This window comes from Mesitornis unicolor, unplaced genomic scaffold (assembly GCF_000695765.1).
Source record: "Mesitornis unicolor isolate BGI_N332 unplaced genomic scaffold, ASM69576v1 scaffold32951, whole genome shotgun sequence".
Classification (NCBI taxonomy): domain Eukaryota; kingdom Metazoa; phylum Chordata; class Aves; order Mesitornithiformes; family Mesitornithidae; genus Mesitornis; species Mesitornis unicolor.
In genome coordinates this window covers 6,342-21,313 of record NW_010163667.1, presented here as the reverse complement: position 1 = coordinate 21,313, position 14,972 = coordinate 6,342, and the positions used below count along the sequence as shown (strand labels likewise).

General features: G+C 40.8%; 1 protein-coding gene across 1 annotated transcript in view; it reads left to right on the top strand.

Annotated features, from left to right (window-relative positions):
- Positions 1-8,705: 8,705 nt before the first annotated feature.
- Positions 8,706-14,972, top strand: part of LOC104548132 (ATPase WRNIP1-like) — a gene marked incomplete at its 5' end in the record, with an annotated part of 7,914 nt that continues 1,647 nt past the window's right edge. Inside the window, 2 exons of the mRNA XM_010194066.1 lie at positions 8,706-8,897; positions 9,953-10,197. Of these exons, the coding sequence (XP_010192368.1) occupies positions 8,706-8,897; positions 9,953-10,197 (437 nt within the window). The remainder of the gene's footprint in view (positions 8,898-9,952; positions 10,198-14,972) is intronic.

Below are 14,972 nucleotides of genomic sequence, written 5' to 3'. Positions count from 1 at the left end.
ATTAGCGGCCAGGCACAGCTTCACACCGTGCAGCTCGGGTCGTATGTTAAGGCCCTGCTGGGTTTCATGTGGTTTTCGAGGGAGATGAACGTCAAGGGTTGGGTCCTGTTTATTTTTCTGAACTTTTTTTTTTTTCACTTCCACACTCTTCCCCGTTTTCTTGGTGTCTTCCGTGATGTTTTTTTATGTTGGCTGATGCCTGCAAGTTTTCACTTTGTTTACAAAAACACAGCCCGCCTCCTGAATAAAACAGAAGCAGCTCACCCCCGCCCCCCCCCTCCTTGCAGCTTGCACTTTGGTTACACATGCTCTTGTTGGTTTCACATAGGTTAGATTAGGTAAACTCCAGAACTGTTAATTAAAACACAGAAGCTGAGAAGCTTAAAAACGGCAACAAAACCGAATCTGTAAAAATGTTTAGGAAATAAGAGTGAGATACTAGTGTAGGGTTTACTTTCTCACAAATTCTGGCCCCATCACAGAAGGCAGCTCAGGTGTGGAAGGGAACTAATGTGGCCAGGCATGCAATGCCAGGCAGTCATCCACCTTCAATCAAACACTGAAACTGATCACTCTGCAGGATCTGACTGCTGCATGCACTTGTTCTTGCCCCTTTTAAGATATTAGGGCAGACTGGTGAATCCCAAAAGACACTGTAATTGCAGCACAATAGTAAAGGGATCCACAACTGTAGCAAAGGAAGAACCAAATGAGTGCTTTGGGTGTGGTCAGGAGGGAGCAATCAAAAATCTCAACTTCATTTTGTCGTCCTCTGTATTCCAGATTTGGGTGGGGTAGGCAAGCAAAATATGTGGTTATCTGCCACTCTAATGTGAGCACAGCACTAACTTTTGCATATTATACATATATAGATGGATGTCTTGCCTATGCGTGGAAGTATGTGTAGGAATTCTGGAATAGGGAAAGTAGTGACTAATGAATTAATGTTAGCAAAGAAATTAAGGACAAAGCAGCATCTTACTCTTCTCAGCATACTTGCTTGAAGATAAAAACAGACTTTGCGTGTATGGTATCTGAATAATAATGCCAGTTAATAAGGAGCAAGTATAAGAACAATTGATAGATTAATGCTGTTAGCAATGATGCACGTTGTTCAGGCTAGGTAACATACACCTGAAAGCCAGCTGGTGATCTTAAATAATTGCTACTTTCTTTAAAATAACAAAGTGATATCAGGAAGTGAGAGATCAGAGAAGATGGGGTAAAGAAGGGCTATTTCTAAAAACGCATTAAAGGGGAGGTAGATTAACTGAAGCAAGATGGCCAGGGAGAGAAGTAGAATTGAATTATATGATAAATGACAATCCACCTTACTGAATGAGTAACATGTTCAGTGGCCTGCTTCTGTGTTTATTCATACTCTTCTGCCTTTGGTAACAGATAGATAGAATGCAGTTCCCATGACCTTTCTTCCTCACTCATATTCTGTGGAGTTCTATTTAGTAAGCTTGCTTCTCACAGGGTTTAAATTTTACTGATTATCAGTCATCTGGCTTGCCTCAAAACTCTGCCTTTTGCCCCATCAAGGAACAGTTCCACAATTTATCTGTTATATTTTCTCTCTCCAAGTACATAAGCTGCTGGGTAGGTCATAGGCTTTCTAGATTCTTCTCCACAGACAGTTTTGAGGCTGCACTTTCAGCTAGCTCATGATGGATCATCGCTTCCTGGCTGAACCAGAAATTCCTACTGCAAAAAGTTGAACTTTTTCCCTCCACTCATGTTTATCAATGTTTCTAGGACAGTGCTAGAGTATAGTTTCATCTCAAGTCGTCTTTTGCATAAATCGTATCGTCTGTCTCAGATAAGTGGTTGAAAGTTCTATCCTTCAATTGGATATTTTGTATTGATTTCCTGTCCTTGCAGATTTAATATGCAGGACAACATAGTCCCCCTAAAGATCCAAAAAGAAGTCTGTGGTTTACTACCTGCCTTATTCACTTGCTGTCTGAGTTGTAACATCTCTCAGAAAACATTTCATGAGGAAGTAACCTGAAACAGGTTGGATGGATGAAGAAGACATCTATTTTTATGTGAAAAATCACATAACTTATTGCTTGAAACTTGAAAGACTTTGTGAAAGAAAAATAAGTATTCTCACTGCCTCACGACCTGGTTGGACTGATAATCAAAACCTTTTTCTGTTAAGTAGTCTTTTTCAGTGGGAAAAAATATTAACAAATAATTGCAGACTTTGTAGCTTCCAGTGGAACAAGCTCACATGCTAAGCTCTGCCCATCAAAGAAAAGAGCCTTACATTAGAGGATAGGTACCAAAATAGGAGTATAATTAGATATGTTGGTCTAAATTCAGAAGTGCTGTGTAAGATGGTCATAGACTCCTTAAACATCTTCACACTCCTGTTACCCATGGAATCTGGTTATTGCAGCCCATCTGTGCTTTCTTCCATATCTACAGCCAAATGCCAGGGTAACTGATACTTCTTTTGAGAAGATTAGAGCAAGACTTAAGTAAAAAAAAAATAATAAAATAACTGGAGATGGAATTAATCCTGGCAGCCAAATTTCAAATAAGTGTATGTGTTATTTATCAGCCCGGACCTTAATGAGAAGTAGTATTTCAACAGGCTTTTTCTAAGCAAGAGGAGAATAATCTTGGCTATTAAACTGCTATGAATGCAGTATTTTGTACTGTAGGTAAAGAGTACTTCTAGAGAATATTTATCGTGAAAGTAATAAAGCTGGGTACCTGAATAAAAGTACATGTGCTTTGTACCACTCTGCCCACGTTGATTTCAGGTCTAGCCGCACTTCAGTACTCAAGGAAGCACGCTCAAAAGCACAATTTGGATAGACAAAATCGGGATACTTCTGTTGTGAGTTTGTTTTCTTTTGAGTTTCCAGCTGTATCGAGTCTTCTTCTTTTAAGGGAGCATGATCTTTGTACTTTTTATTTGTCATCCTAATTTTGTGGGAAGCCAAGGTGCTCTATGTGAAAAGCTTTTGACTCTTTGTTTTTACTTTGGCCACTGTTTAGTATTGAACACACAAACTTAATTTCTGCTTTTAAGAAGCTGACCAGACACAGGCCGGAAGAAGAAACACTGCCTCAAAGAGATGCCATAGTTATTAACTTAGGAACAGTTAGCTTGTTCATCCTGACTATGCAAATTTTTTAAAGCCTGTATGAATCCTAGTGTAATCCGAGTAAGCTGTACTGTGATTTATGATACCTTAATGCAGGGATTTAGATTTTTGCTTGTCTGCCATGGGGCACCAATTTTAGTAAAGAGTTAGCAGGGGGACACAGCGTAACTTGAGCACTGAATAATTTTGCTGCCACAGATACGGTTCAAACCTTATAAACCTGAACGTTCTGTATTTAAATGTGGTAAACATTCCCTCTTACGTTTGCTGTTTAACAAGAAAAAATGTAGGCAGCAAATGCCTCGAACCCTCTCTCCCTACAAAAAAGTAAGACAAAGAACATTCATGCATGCTTTTCTAGGTTCTGTATCTGCAATCTAGTACTAAGGTAAAATGCCATGTTGGTATGAGTGCAGAACTTTAAAAGCCCTAGCAAGCAGTCTTTGAAATGTCTATCAAATCTCCACCAAGTTTATATTTCATTTCCAGAACGCCCTTGTATTTCTTTGTTTTCTATTCAAGACTTCACTGTATTGCACATTAAAACACAGATAGCAAGTCCCATTTACATATTTTGCTCCCTGCATTTCTGTCATCCCTTCCCTTCAGTGTTTTCTGTTTTGCTAATTGATTATCTAAATGACTATGAGATTACTTGAGGGTATTTTACCTTCTCTTATTCATAGTGCTTGGGGCCTGATTTGAACCATTTAAAGTAATGACTTCTTTTGATTGATTGCGGTAGTATTTTTAACTGAAAATGTATGATGTCTTTTACAGTAGCGTAGAGTGAAAGTCCAGAGCAACTCTGAAAAATGTGTTTATATTTGCTTGGGAGAAGTCTTCATATATAATGTGCTTGATTTTGCTTATGCCAATCTAAATCAGGAATAACTTTGGGTTACTCTCTAGGAAGAGAAGACTGGAAGAGAAAATACAGTGATATTTGTAAAGCAGTTGGGATATAAGGAGACAAATCTGGGTGCAGCAAATGGAGCTCCATTTCATACTGTGCAGTGTCCTTGCCTCTGTTTATGCTTGGTTGGTTTTGGATTCTGGAAGTGCTGTAAACCACACGCTGTGGCTGTTGTTCAGTGACACCTTACTCCTCCAGTAGCCTCACAGTGGGTTATTTGGGGTGTGAGGAGCCAAACAAGATGGGTAAGAATAGTATCTGCCATTACATAAATGCCAACTGCTGCCACTTTGATTGTGTTTATCTCTGTAGTCAGTGTCCCTGGACCATGTTCATCTTCTGTCCCACCAGTTTCCTTTAGACACCGCTCCGCTTATCTTCTGTGATGCAGAGTGGTAGCTTGGGATCAGCTCAGCAGTGTTGGGTAGGTCAGACCCCAGCTTTTTAAGCTGCATCCCAGGGAACTGCTCCCCTGGCTGGCATCCAACGTTGCTGGCACTGATGGTGTCTCACTCAGTGTGGTGGAACAGAACATGGCCTTTCCTGACTGCCTGTCAACCACAGTGTGGCCCTGCTGCCCTCAGAGGCAGGGTTGAAGGTGAGGAGAGACTGTTGACGTCAACACCATGTAAGAAAGGGAAGATAGGGAAATTCTGGCCATAATAAAGGAAGAGAAAAATGTACAGGGAAATTCATGGTCAGAGGGCAGGAGAAAAAAGCAGGGTGGCGGTTCAGAACTCTGATAACGTAGTTTAGACCCTACAAGTACAGGTGTAGGTAGCTTGTTGGGCTTGTGTTTTGCACTAGGTTGTCAGTCTTTTGTCATCGCTGCCGCAAACATAATTCACACTGTGGGTTGCTCTGGAACAAACAGGCAAAGTCACTTGGTGGGGAAGCCTAGATGCCAACTAATTATCCCTGCTCAGGAATAATCCATGCTGCACTGCAGCCTATACACTAGTGCAGATCTGTGCCAGATCTGCTTTTGGTCACCTAAACATGGCCTCGTAGACCATACAACCTTCCGGGCTTGTTTGGAGAAGGATGTATGGTGGATGGGCCCACCTAGATGCAAGAACTCTTGCACCAGTGTGCTGCCATAAAGTGTAGTGTGATGCTATTTCTTCCCATTTTTTTCAGTTCCACTTTCTGAAAAGAGCTAGGCAGTACCACTCTCTGTTCCCGGAAGGGCCTTTGGTGAGATAATGCAGTGGGCATATTTTGATGGCCCAGTAAAGAGGTGCAAAACTGAAAAGACCACCGTACTTCTAAGCAGGTAATGTTAGTCAGTGAACTAGAATGGGCTTAATTTGTACTTGCTTTTTACTGTTTTCTTCCAGCCATGGGTGTAAGGTTGCATTGAGTAGTGGCAGTGCAGAGAATAGGGAAACAGTTTACTCTCAAAGAGAGTTGCCCAGTCAAGGAAACTTGTGGATAAACAAAAAATTTTTGTCTCCTAGTACAAACATGCAACTAACCAAAACAGCAAATCTGATAGACTTAATCTGCTCTGGCAGCAGGAGGTACATGGAGCCAAACACACTTTGTGAGTTACTTTTATTTCACCCATAACTCGTATCAGAGCCTGGAAGAACTGGTTGCATGGTTGCTGTGAATGGGCTTGTTTGGCTATTTTTTTTTTTGTTTGGTTGGTGGGTTTTTGTAAATCTCTGATTGTTGCAGCCTTTGGGAAAGGATATTCTTGTTTGGGCTGACATGAGGAAATTTGCAGGACAGTGGAGGAGAATTTTGGTAGTTAAGTGTTTGTTCTCTGAGTAGTGAATCTGGAAATAAGTGACCAGAGTCTCAAGTTGAAAGTGTTACTCATTGGTGAGTAATGGTTCATATGTTTCCTGGTGGATATGTTTCCAGATCTTTCAGAACAGCTCCTTATGATGACACTGCTTTAGCCCATCTAAACAGATAAGTCAGTAATGTCTTGCAATTTTCACTTGAGATGATAGGTGTGAGTTTGGACAGTTTGGTGGAGCAGTGGCAGAGAACTGAGAATGATTTCTGGAAAGGGCAAGGATATTGCACTGTGAGCTTTGTAAGGTATAATTATTAGTGAAGTTAGCAAAAAGTTAGTTTGCAGGATCACTCCTATTCTCATCGATAAAAATACTGCTTAATTTATGCGCAACAATACTTCTGCTCCTCCCCATAAAGAAAAAACATCATCTAAAGAAGAAACACCCATATAATAAAAGGAGCAGAATAACAGCTTGTTTCAGTTTTCTCCTCTTGCATGTTATGCCAGTTCTGATATGGACATATTCATTCATATTAAATTGTAACATCAGTGTCACTGTTTTAAAATACCTTTTTTTCTAATGTAACAATCAAACTTACTTCAAAATGTATTCCAGCTAATGAAGGATAGTAGTGTGTTTTCTTCTGCCTTACTCCATATTGGATTTTTCATTTTATTCCTATCTCTCAAATATCCCTATCCCTGAATTTAGTGAGAGAAATAGGGGTTTAGCATACTAGTTGCAGTTCATCTGTGCTAGTGCCTTCCTACTTAAGCTACCCTGCTTAAGTCTCTGCTGTTATATTTGTTCCCTAGGTTGTAACCTGGTAGCAACAGAGGGGTGAACAGTGTTGCATCTACTGATTTTTGCTTCAGATGGTTGGAGAAAAAGCAGTATAAAAAAAAATTGAGCTCATGGGAAATTACAGGCTTTCAGAGGAATAGGGAAAGTTTAGCCTGTATGTGATGGGCAGTTTGACTTGCTAAATGATTGATTGTGCAGGACAGAAGGAAGATGCCGTGGCTGTGCCTGTCTGTGTCAAGCACTCCTTTTGAAAGCAATGTATGGTATTCTTATTGCAACCTTTTTTGACCCAGAGGTTGGCAGAGCAGAAGAGGTACATGCCGGCTGAAAGCTGTGCAGCAATTTTCAAGTAGATTCTTAGTCTAATAGTAACTTTCAACAAATCTCTTTGTATTTTTTTTTCCTAAATTAGGGGTAGAAATATAGACTCCTGTGCATGTTTAACAGTTCCTCGCTGCTTTTTTTAAATGACAAAGCTATCTGTGACCTGGTGAATGAGGTCTGGGATGCAGTATGCACCACCAGTTCAAGTGGAGCTACAAGAATAGCCACTTGATTTGTTGGTTTTGGGTTTGGTTTTTTTTCCCTTCACCACTGCCACTTTTAGAGAAGGATTTTTCCTTTTTCATCCTCAAATTCGATGTATTGGAAGTTTCCATGCTTTCAGTGATTTCTAAGTTATAGGTCCGTCCTCTGAAGGTACATTCTGAATCAAGGCTCTTTTGTAAGGAAACACCAACTTTGGTTTTAGTTTCTTCTAGATCTGGCACGGGATGTGTCTTGTATCAGGATGCGAAATGACACCTCTTCTGAAGACAGTCAGGAAGCCCTTACTAAAACTAAAGCAAGAATAAATAGTGCTACATCCTCCTCCTTAGCCTCCCCTTTCCCATTCTGGGCTGGTTGCCATTTCAGGGACAAGAAGATCCATTAAAGAGACAGAGCAGTGCTGTTAGGGCAGTGAAGGAGGTCCTGGCAACATCCCTGGTAGCCCTGTGGTTGCTTCTGCAGTCTCCCTGCAAGAGGAGCGGGTTGGCAACACCTGCTGCTTTAACCTCAGTACTTGGAATATCTTCTGAAGTGGTTTTGTCAGCACCTGTCCCACTCCTCAGCTGCTGAGGCTCTCCTGTCTTCAGTATCCTTGGGCTCCTCCTTTAATAGAAGAGTGAGCTTGATGGAAGAATCCCTTGGTTTTCTCTAGCAGTATTTTCAAATAGAGATACGCTCTGCTTGAGACATGCAGATACACCTGCCTTTGCTAATGGTTGTGAAGGAAAATCTGAAAATTACGCCCTTAATGTGTTCAGGTGTGGTGAATCTCCTTGGGAGGTAGTACTGGAGGTTGCTTTTGTAGGCTCAGTGAAATTTCCTATAAATAAGTTCTGGTTTGAAGGAGTTGTCTATAAGGAAAGAAAATCAAAATTGCTCACTAAAACCAGCCAAGAGTTTGTTCGGTCAGCTGCCTTTTAGTTCCCTGGGCCAGCATTTGATTACTGTTGACTATTTAGATTTAAAGAGTTACATTTTCTTAAATGTACATGTAATTTTTCAGTACTAACGCTCTGATGCTTTTGTGGAGAACTGCTTTCTGATTGATTTCATTTTTATGTTCAGTGGAAATAGGAAAAGCTTTAATTCAACTTTGTAGCTTGTTATTTCTTAAATGTGGTTGCACTGTCAACTCTCCTGCAGGTATCTCAGGGTAGTCTAGCTCTTTATCTATTAACATACTCTACAAAATAACTGTACAGCAAATTGCAGTCAGCCCATCTTCTGTGACAGAAATGTATTTGGCGAAGAGCTCTTGTGTGGCAGAGGAGACAGCTGTCATTGCTGGCTGCCTCAGTATTGAGACTGAATAAGTCTGCTACGTAAAAGTACAGGCATTGGAAATGCAGTGGTGGAATTGGCAGCTACCTCTAGCAGGAAGTTTTTAAGTCTGTGTGCTAGAATATCATGAACTAAAATACCTTACTCTGTAAACTGTCAACACTGTCCCTTTGTCCAGAATATACAGCTTTGTTCTTTACATATTTCCTTCAAATGAGTACTTTCTGTGTCCAAAACAATTTTTTACAAAGGTTTCTCCGACTGCTGTTTCAGACTACGCTGGCACACATCATAGCCAACAGCAGCAAAAAGAACGGCACGAGGTTTGTGACACTGTCGGCCACAAGTGCCAAGACAAATGATGTTCGAGATGTCATCAGCCAAGCCCAGAATGAAAAAAGACTCTTCAAGAGAAAAACCATCCTCTTTATTGACGAGATCCATCGCTTCAATAAATCTCAGCAGGTATTGAGGCTTTGAAAAAAGGCTTTGTCAACACTTCTGTAAAATTCCCCACTTTGCCTTAAGATGATACCTTACTTTGGGCTTTCAGTTTATTATTCAGTTAATATTTTTAGCAGGTGATTTAGGGAGCAACACGTAAAAATTAATTTCCACAACTAACTTCCAATCAATGTTTAATTATTGTGATTCAAAGATTTAAATAGAAGGCAGAACTATACTTATAGCTGACTGACATGCTGGGCTTTATGTGACATTTTTCTGAAATTTTATTTCTGCAAAGTCATGCTGTTAGTGTTTGCTGCATGTATCTTCATTTCAGCCTCCACCCTGGCAGTACCATTCTGCATTGCCTTTAAAAAGGTCTAGAATGTGAATGTGCCTAGGGTGTTTGTGTGTTTTAATGTTGTCCCCTCTTCTCTGCGAGGAAAGTGGCAAAAAAAAAAAAAAGGCATAGCATGGTACTTTGGGATAACACATTGCTGCAGCCATCATTTGGGTGTTTTTTTCTTTTTCCTTTCCGAGGTATAAGTCCTCTTTAGTCATACCATGGAAAGCTTGAATTCTGTACTACAAGTTACAGTTGTTACATTGAACCTTACTGCAATCTTCCTATAGTTTTCTGAGCTGTCCTGTAGAGTTATGTAGGGAATTGTAGCCCTAAAGGTTGATTCAAAGAGTATTTAGAAATAGGCTCACTATTTGTTATATTTGATAAGGCAATTTAATGATATCTTATGTTTGCCAAGCAATAAACGAAACTCACATAAATAAACTGAAAATGTGGAAGTTTTTGATACTTTCTCTTTTCAGATGGTAGGGTCATTCTCAGTTCAAGCATGAGTTATTAAGGTGAACAGCCTGTAGCATGCTGTCTGCGTGAAATTAAATCATTTAGATAGCTTAGCAGATGAGCTGCCTTGTCGGTGTTATTATTTGTCACATCAACAGGGAAACCCAAAGACTAACAAGACACGAAAAATGTAGCCTACTCACATGGGATGTTTCAGGTTGTCGTTGATCGAGATCAACTTTTTCTGCTTCCCTCCCATCCTTAGGACACTTTCCTTCCTCACGTCGAGTGTGGGACGGTGACCCTGATAGGAGCGACCACAGAAAACCCTTCCTTCCAAGTCAACGCCGCTCTTCTGAGCCGATGCCGGGTGATCGTCCTGGAGAAGCTCTCAGTTGAAGCGATGGAGGCGATTCTGATGCGGGCTGTCAGGTCCTTAGGGGTCCAGGTTTTGGGCCAGGGCGACCAGCACGGCAGCTCTGCAACTGGCAGCAGCAGTGAGAGCTCAGAGTGAGTACTTTATGGGCTGCAGGGTGTTAACGCACACAGCCCGTGGAATTGACTGCCTGCCAGGGAGAGAATGGAGCAGCTGTGGGGTGGGAAGAGAAACCCTAGCCACTTCTGATAGTAAAGAAAAGAAGCGGCAGCATATGGCAGGAGCGGGGGGGTGACAGGAGAGAGATAATTCAAAGCACTGGCACTCTCCATCCAAAACATAATCTCACCATCTGGATCAGGAGAAGGAGTTTTGTACTTGGATCTGTAGCTCCTGACTCGCCCTCCCTGGATATTTAAATCCATTCTGCTGCTGAGCATTTGCTGTGGAAGCCTGTAACTGGGTCTTCGTCATGTCCTAATGTGTGTTGCTTCTTGCCACTAGTTGTAAAAGCATCATGTTACCGTTAAGTGGTGGATGGGCCATCCCCTCTTAAATTAATTTGGAAGAGCACTACAAAAGTTTGTTGGTTTCTGATAATTTTTTTAAATAAAATCAGGGAGTATACTACTGTTCTTTAGTTGCAGGACAAGTACTGTGGTATGTTCAAGGGTATGCTGTGGGAAGAGGGCGCTGTTGCTGCGAGTTGTTAATGGATTGTTTTAAGATAGACACTGATTTTCTCTGCTTCTTGTTGTCCAAGCTGGATAGAGTCACATTAAACGTTTGAGAGAGTTTTGGGAAAAATTATGTCCAGATTTGTCCATGAGGGAAGTCATCTGCCTTCTGAAACGGCTAGCTGGCTGTCAAGAATAATGCTTGATACTGCACTACTTCCATGCAAGTTATTACAGTTCCTTCGTGTTGATGCTTGTCTGTACTGCTCGGAATTTACGCTGTATTGACATGGTGGTAATTGGGCAGGCACTCTGTGTGAAATAAACGAGAGGGAATCCACTTTGTCCTTCAGCTTCATGACTGAATGTAAGCACTAACAGTTTCTAACCTGAGCACTGAGATCAGGACAGGGAAGGAAAGCTACACCCTTTTCTTTTTAGGGTACCTTGCCTCATGGTTTACTCATTTGTAGCTTTTACATATTGTAGTAATGTGAATTTTAGAAGAGAGGGCAGTACTGCATGTCAGCCTTAATGTAATGGCACAGCTGTGGTTGTGGCAACACCCTGACAGGTTTGAAGACTTTCCTTTCTGTACAGGATTAAAGTACAAGGCATAGTTTCAGCTGCAGTTGTTTGGGTTTGGGTTTCGCTAGACTCTCTGGATCTGTAGCCTTCCGTTAGCTATGGATGATTTAAACAGCATGGTGTGGTGCTTAATCAAACTGAAAGAAGTCTGGCAGGCAGGCTGTCAGACTAGCACAGTTTCAGAAATCTATCCATGGAGAGAGAGGGCCCCACTCCAATGGCTGACATGGGAGCCAAGCATATAAAAATAAAAATGGGGTTCAGAATTTAGGAGCATTTGTTGCAGTTGTGTGTTAAGTCTTTCTTGTCTTTCCTGCTGCTATCTGATTCTGATTTGTAGTTGATACGTACTGTTGCTGATGAATTTGGCTTTTTATAAGCCATCCGGTCCCTTAGACAGGAACTGGAAGTGTGGTTCCAGTTTTGATCTCCTTGTTAATTAATTCCTTCTTCTTGCTTCACTGTCCATACTATTTCTGCTCCTTCATTTCCTCTCCATCTACTACTTTGCAGGAGTAGCTGTGTCTTATCTTTTACTTCTTCACCTCCCTGCTTCTATGAAGTGCGCCTGTTACTAGGTGCAGGCAGGTAAGGGTGTTCATGCTATCCTGAGGAATAAATGAAAGTACCCAGTTACGGCTGAATTGGTTGTTCACTGTGCTCACCTTTGTTCCAGAGCTGGAAAAGGAGCTGTAAGGCAGCGTATCCCCAAATATGAGGGAATTAAAAATGCTGCAGAGATCTAGCCAAAAGGCACGAGACATGTGTACATTTAATTTTGGATTTAATTTTCCAAACCATGGAAGTGTGGTATGAAGTCCTGCCTGTGCTGCTTGGCTTCAGTTTGTCAGATGGTCTTGGTGTGGCGTCACTTGTCTGACATGATGGCTGACCTAGATGTGATTTGAAGAAAGGGGTGATTCCTTGTGGTCTCTTTTATTACACTGAGGAGTGAGGTAGGGATGAATCTTCCTTAGTGCTCCTTCCTTCCTTCCTCTGTGCTCAACAAGAATGCAGCCATCACTAAATGATTCAATAGGTTTCATTGTCTCTGCACTCCATGTACATGCAGCACTTATCAAAAAGAAAGTGTGTCATACCCAAATCTGTTTCCTTACATTTTCTTGATGTCTTTTTCTTTTCTTTCTTCCACCATTGCTGCAGGTTTCTGAGAAGGTCAGGTCACTTGGCTTCTGTTTCATCCTGCTGTGGCCTTTTCTTGCTGTAAAGCTGAAATAGAACTAGCAGAAGGTGCTATCTACTTTGGTATCTTTGTTTTGTCATCACACTCATAAAACTTGTTTGGCAGTTTTTGTTGGTTACTGAATTTATTTAGGATAGCGTGTGCTTTGTGTTAGATTTTAATCAACTTTACTGCCATCAAATTGTGCCTCTTAAAGCCTGCAGTAAATTAAAATGGAAGATGGGGAAATAAGAAATAAAGAAATATATTCATGAAGAAGAAAAGTAAGAAGTCAGTGTTAAAGATGCTTTATATTGCTGAAACTTTGCTTGTGCTTTCTGCAGTTTACACTGTCTCAGTAATAGCACAAGCTGTTCCAGGTGTACACTGATACACTACATTTGTACTCTGTCAGTGTTAGAAGAAATAAAATTATTCTTTTTTTGGCTTTTTAGTTTTTTTTTTGGCAAGCCCAGGCATTGTGCAGTGCAGCTTGCTAGTGGCTGTATGAGAAGTACTGACACAATTTGAATTCACTGGTTTGTAAATCACAGTGTTGAAGATGGGCTTCCTTTGGGTCTTCAGTGTTCAATACCATTTGGGAAATTATTCCCTGTTTGGAACATCCATCCAGTTTCCTTGCAGGAAAAAGAGTTGCTGAAGTGGGAATTGGCACTCAAAGTCAATGCTGTAAGGCAGTGAGCGATGCACATCATACTGCAGTATTTCAGATGAAGATCTGTATTTGCCTGTAAAAGTGCTGCAATCTCTCAAGTAGTGAGAATGATTGCACTGAGAAAGTACTGATTTATATGTGAAGCATATAAAGAAGCAACGAGTGCTTTATCTCATGTTCTGCTCAATTATTTTTAAATCTTTCAACATACAGATTCTCCTTGCTTGGACTTCCTTATATTTACTCTCTGATTGTGCTTGCACCCGCTTGTCATTGGATCGAGCACTGCAGTGTTGTACAGGTTTTATGGGTAGATCATAATATGTTTTAATTTTTGTTCTTGGCACAAACTGTCTTGAGGGTATGGAGATAAGGAGGAGTTGGAAGAAGGATTTATTTATCCTGTAGTGGTTGTTTTCAATTCCTTAAACTAGTATATCACCTTCAGTGAGTGATGGATCTCGGGGTGTCCCTTTTGGCTTGTTTATGTGTTTGTCTCCAAGTATCATCGGTCACAAGGTACCAACGTTGAGCACTGGCATCCAGTAGGTGTTTAGTCTTAATTTTGGAAAGTGAAAAAATACAAGATTGCCCATCTGCAAAAGGATCAGGAGCTTGAGGAGAGGTCAGAAAGCGTGGGATACTGCCTTGCAATTCTAGGGTGCACAAAAGTTGGACAAAGTGGAAGTATGTAGGGTATTAAAGCTTCTGAAGACAAGGTGGGCTTGAAAATGTAAAATGCAGCACGTGTCTTTTGGAAGCCAAGATATTGAAATACTTGTCATCCTGATTTTGAAATTAGGCTTCTGCTTAGTGAAGTTAAGTCATTAAAAAATTTTAACTCCTCAGGAAAAAAACCACTGAATTCAGTTATTCTGAATATAAAGTGTTATTATTTTGTAATACTGAGTGTGAATGGAACTGAGGCTATGGAACAGGGAAGCATTATGTTATTTCCTGTCAGTAATTCTCACCAATATGGTACACAAACAGCTTGTATTTTGAAATTCTCTCTGTCTATTCTCATTCTTTATCATGTCCTGTATGTCATACTATTGTAGACATGGACTGGATCAGCCTAATACATTATTTGGAGGAAAATTTTCATTATCAATGTGCTGTAACTTGGATTTCACCATGGAAGTGGACAAGACTTTTGCCTGTAACCAGATTTTCCGAACTTCATTTTTTCCCCTGCATATTTGTTTCAATTACAGTAATATTAATTGCTTGTGTTGAGTCAGCAGAGGAGTTAGAGTCCCATAGTGAAACTGAAGAGACAGGAATACAACTCAGCTTTCTTGCCCAACTTCTAATTAGCCACTAAATGGCAAAAGTGTTCTGAGGCCTCAAATTTGTTTGGGACAGACTGCTCTTAGCTTCTTGCAAGCGTAATAACCTGCCTTTTAGTGCTCTCTACGCTTCCCCTCCACTTGCAGTTGCTGAGTGCAGTTGTGGCTTAGGAGGCCTCAAGTGCATGGTGGTGTTCTCTGCAAACTGCAGACAAAGAGCTTAGTCCTTGCAGATAAAACTTCTTCAGTGTGCCCTGCTGGGGCATGAGTTACTTGCCAGAGTAAGTCCCTGTGCTGTTATATTCTTCTGCTTCCCTGTTCAAGCATAAAGAAGGTGTTTGAAACACCTTGGAGAAAGTGCAGTTATTTTGGAGTGCCACTGTGTGCACATTATTATTTTTTCTAGCTTTATCAAATAGATGAGAAACAAGGAGATGGAAATAAAAATATGACAAGATGCACATGTGATTACAGGTAGATCTATTTTTCCTAT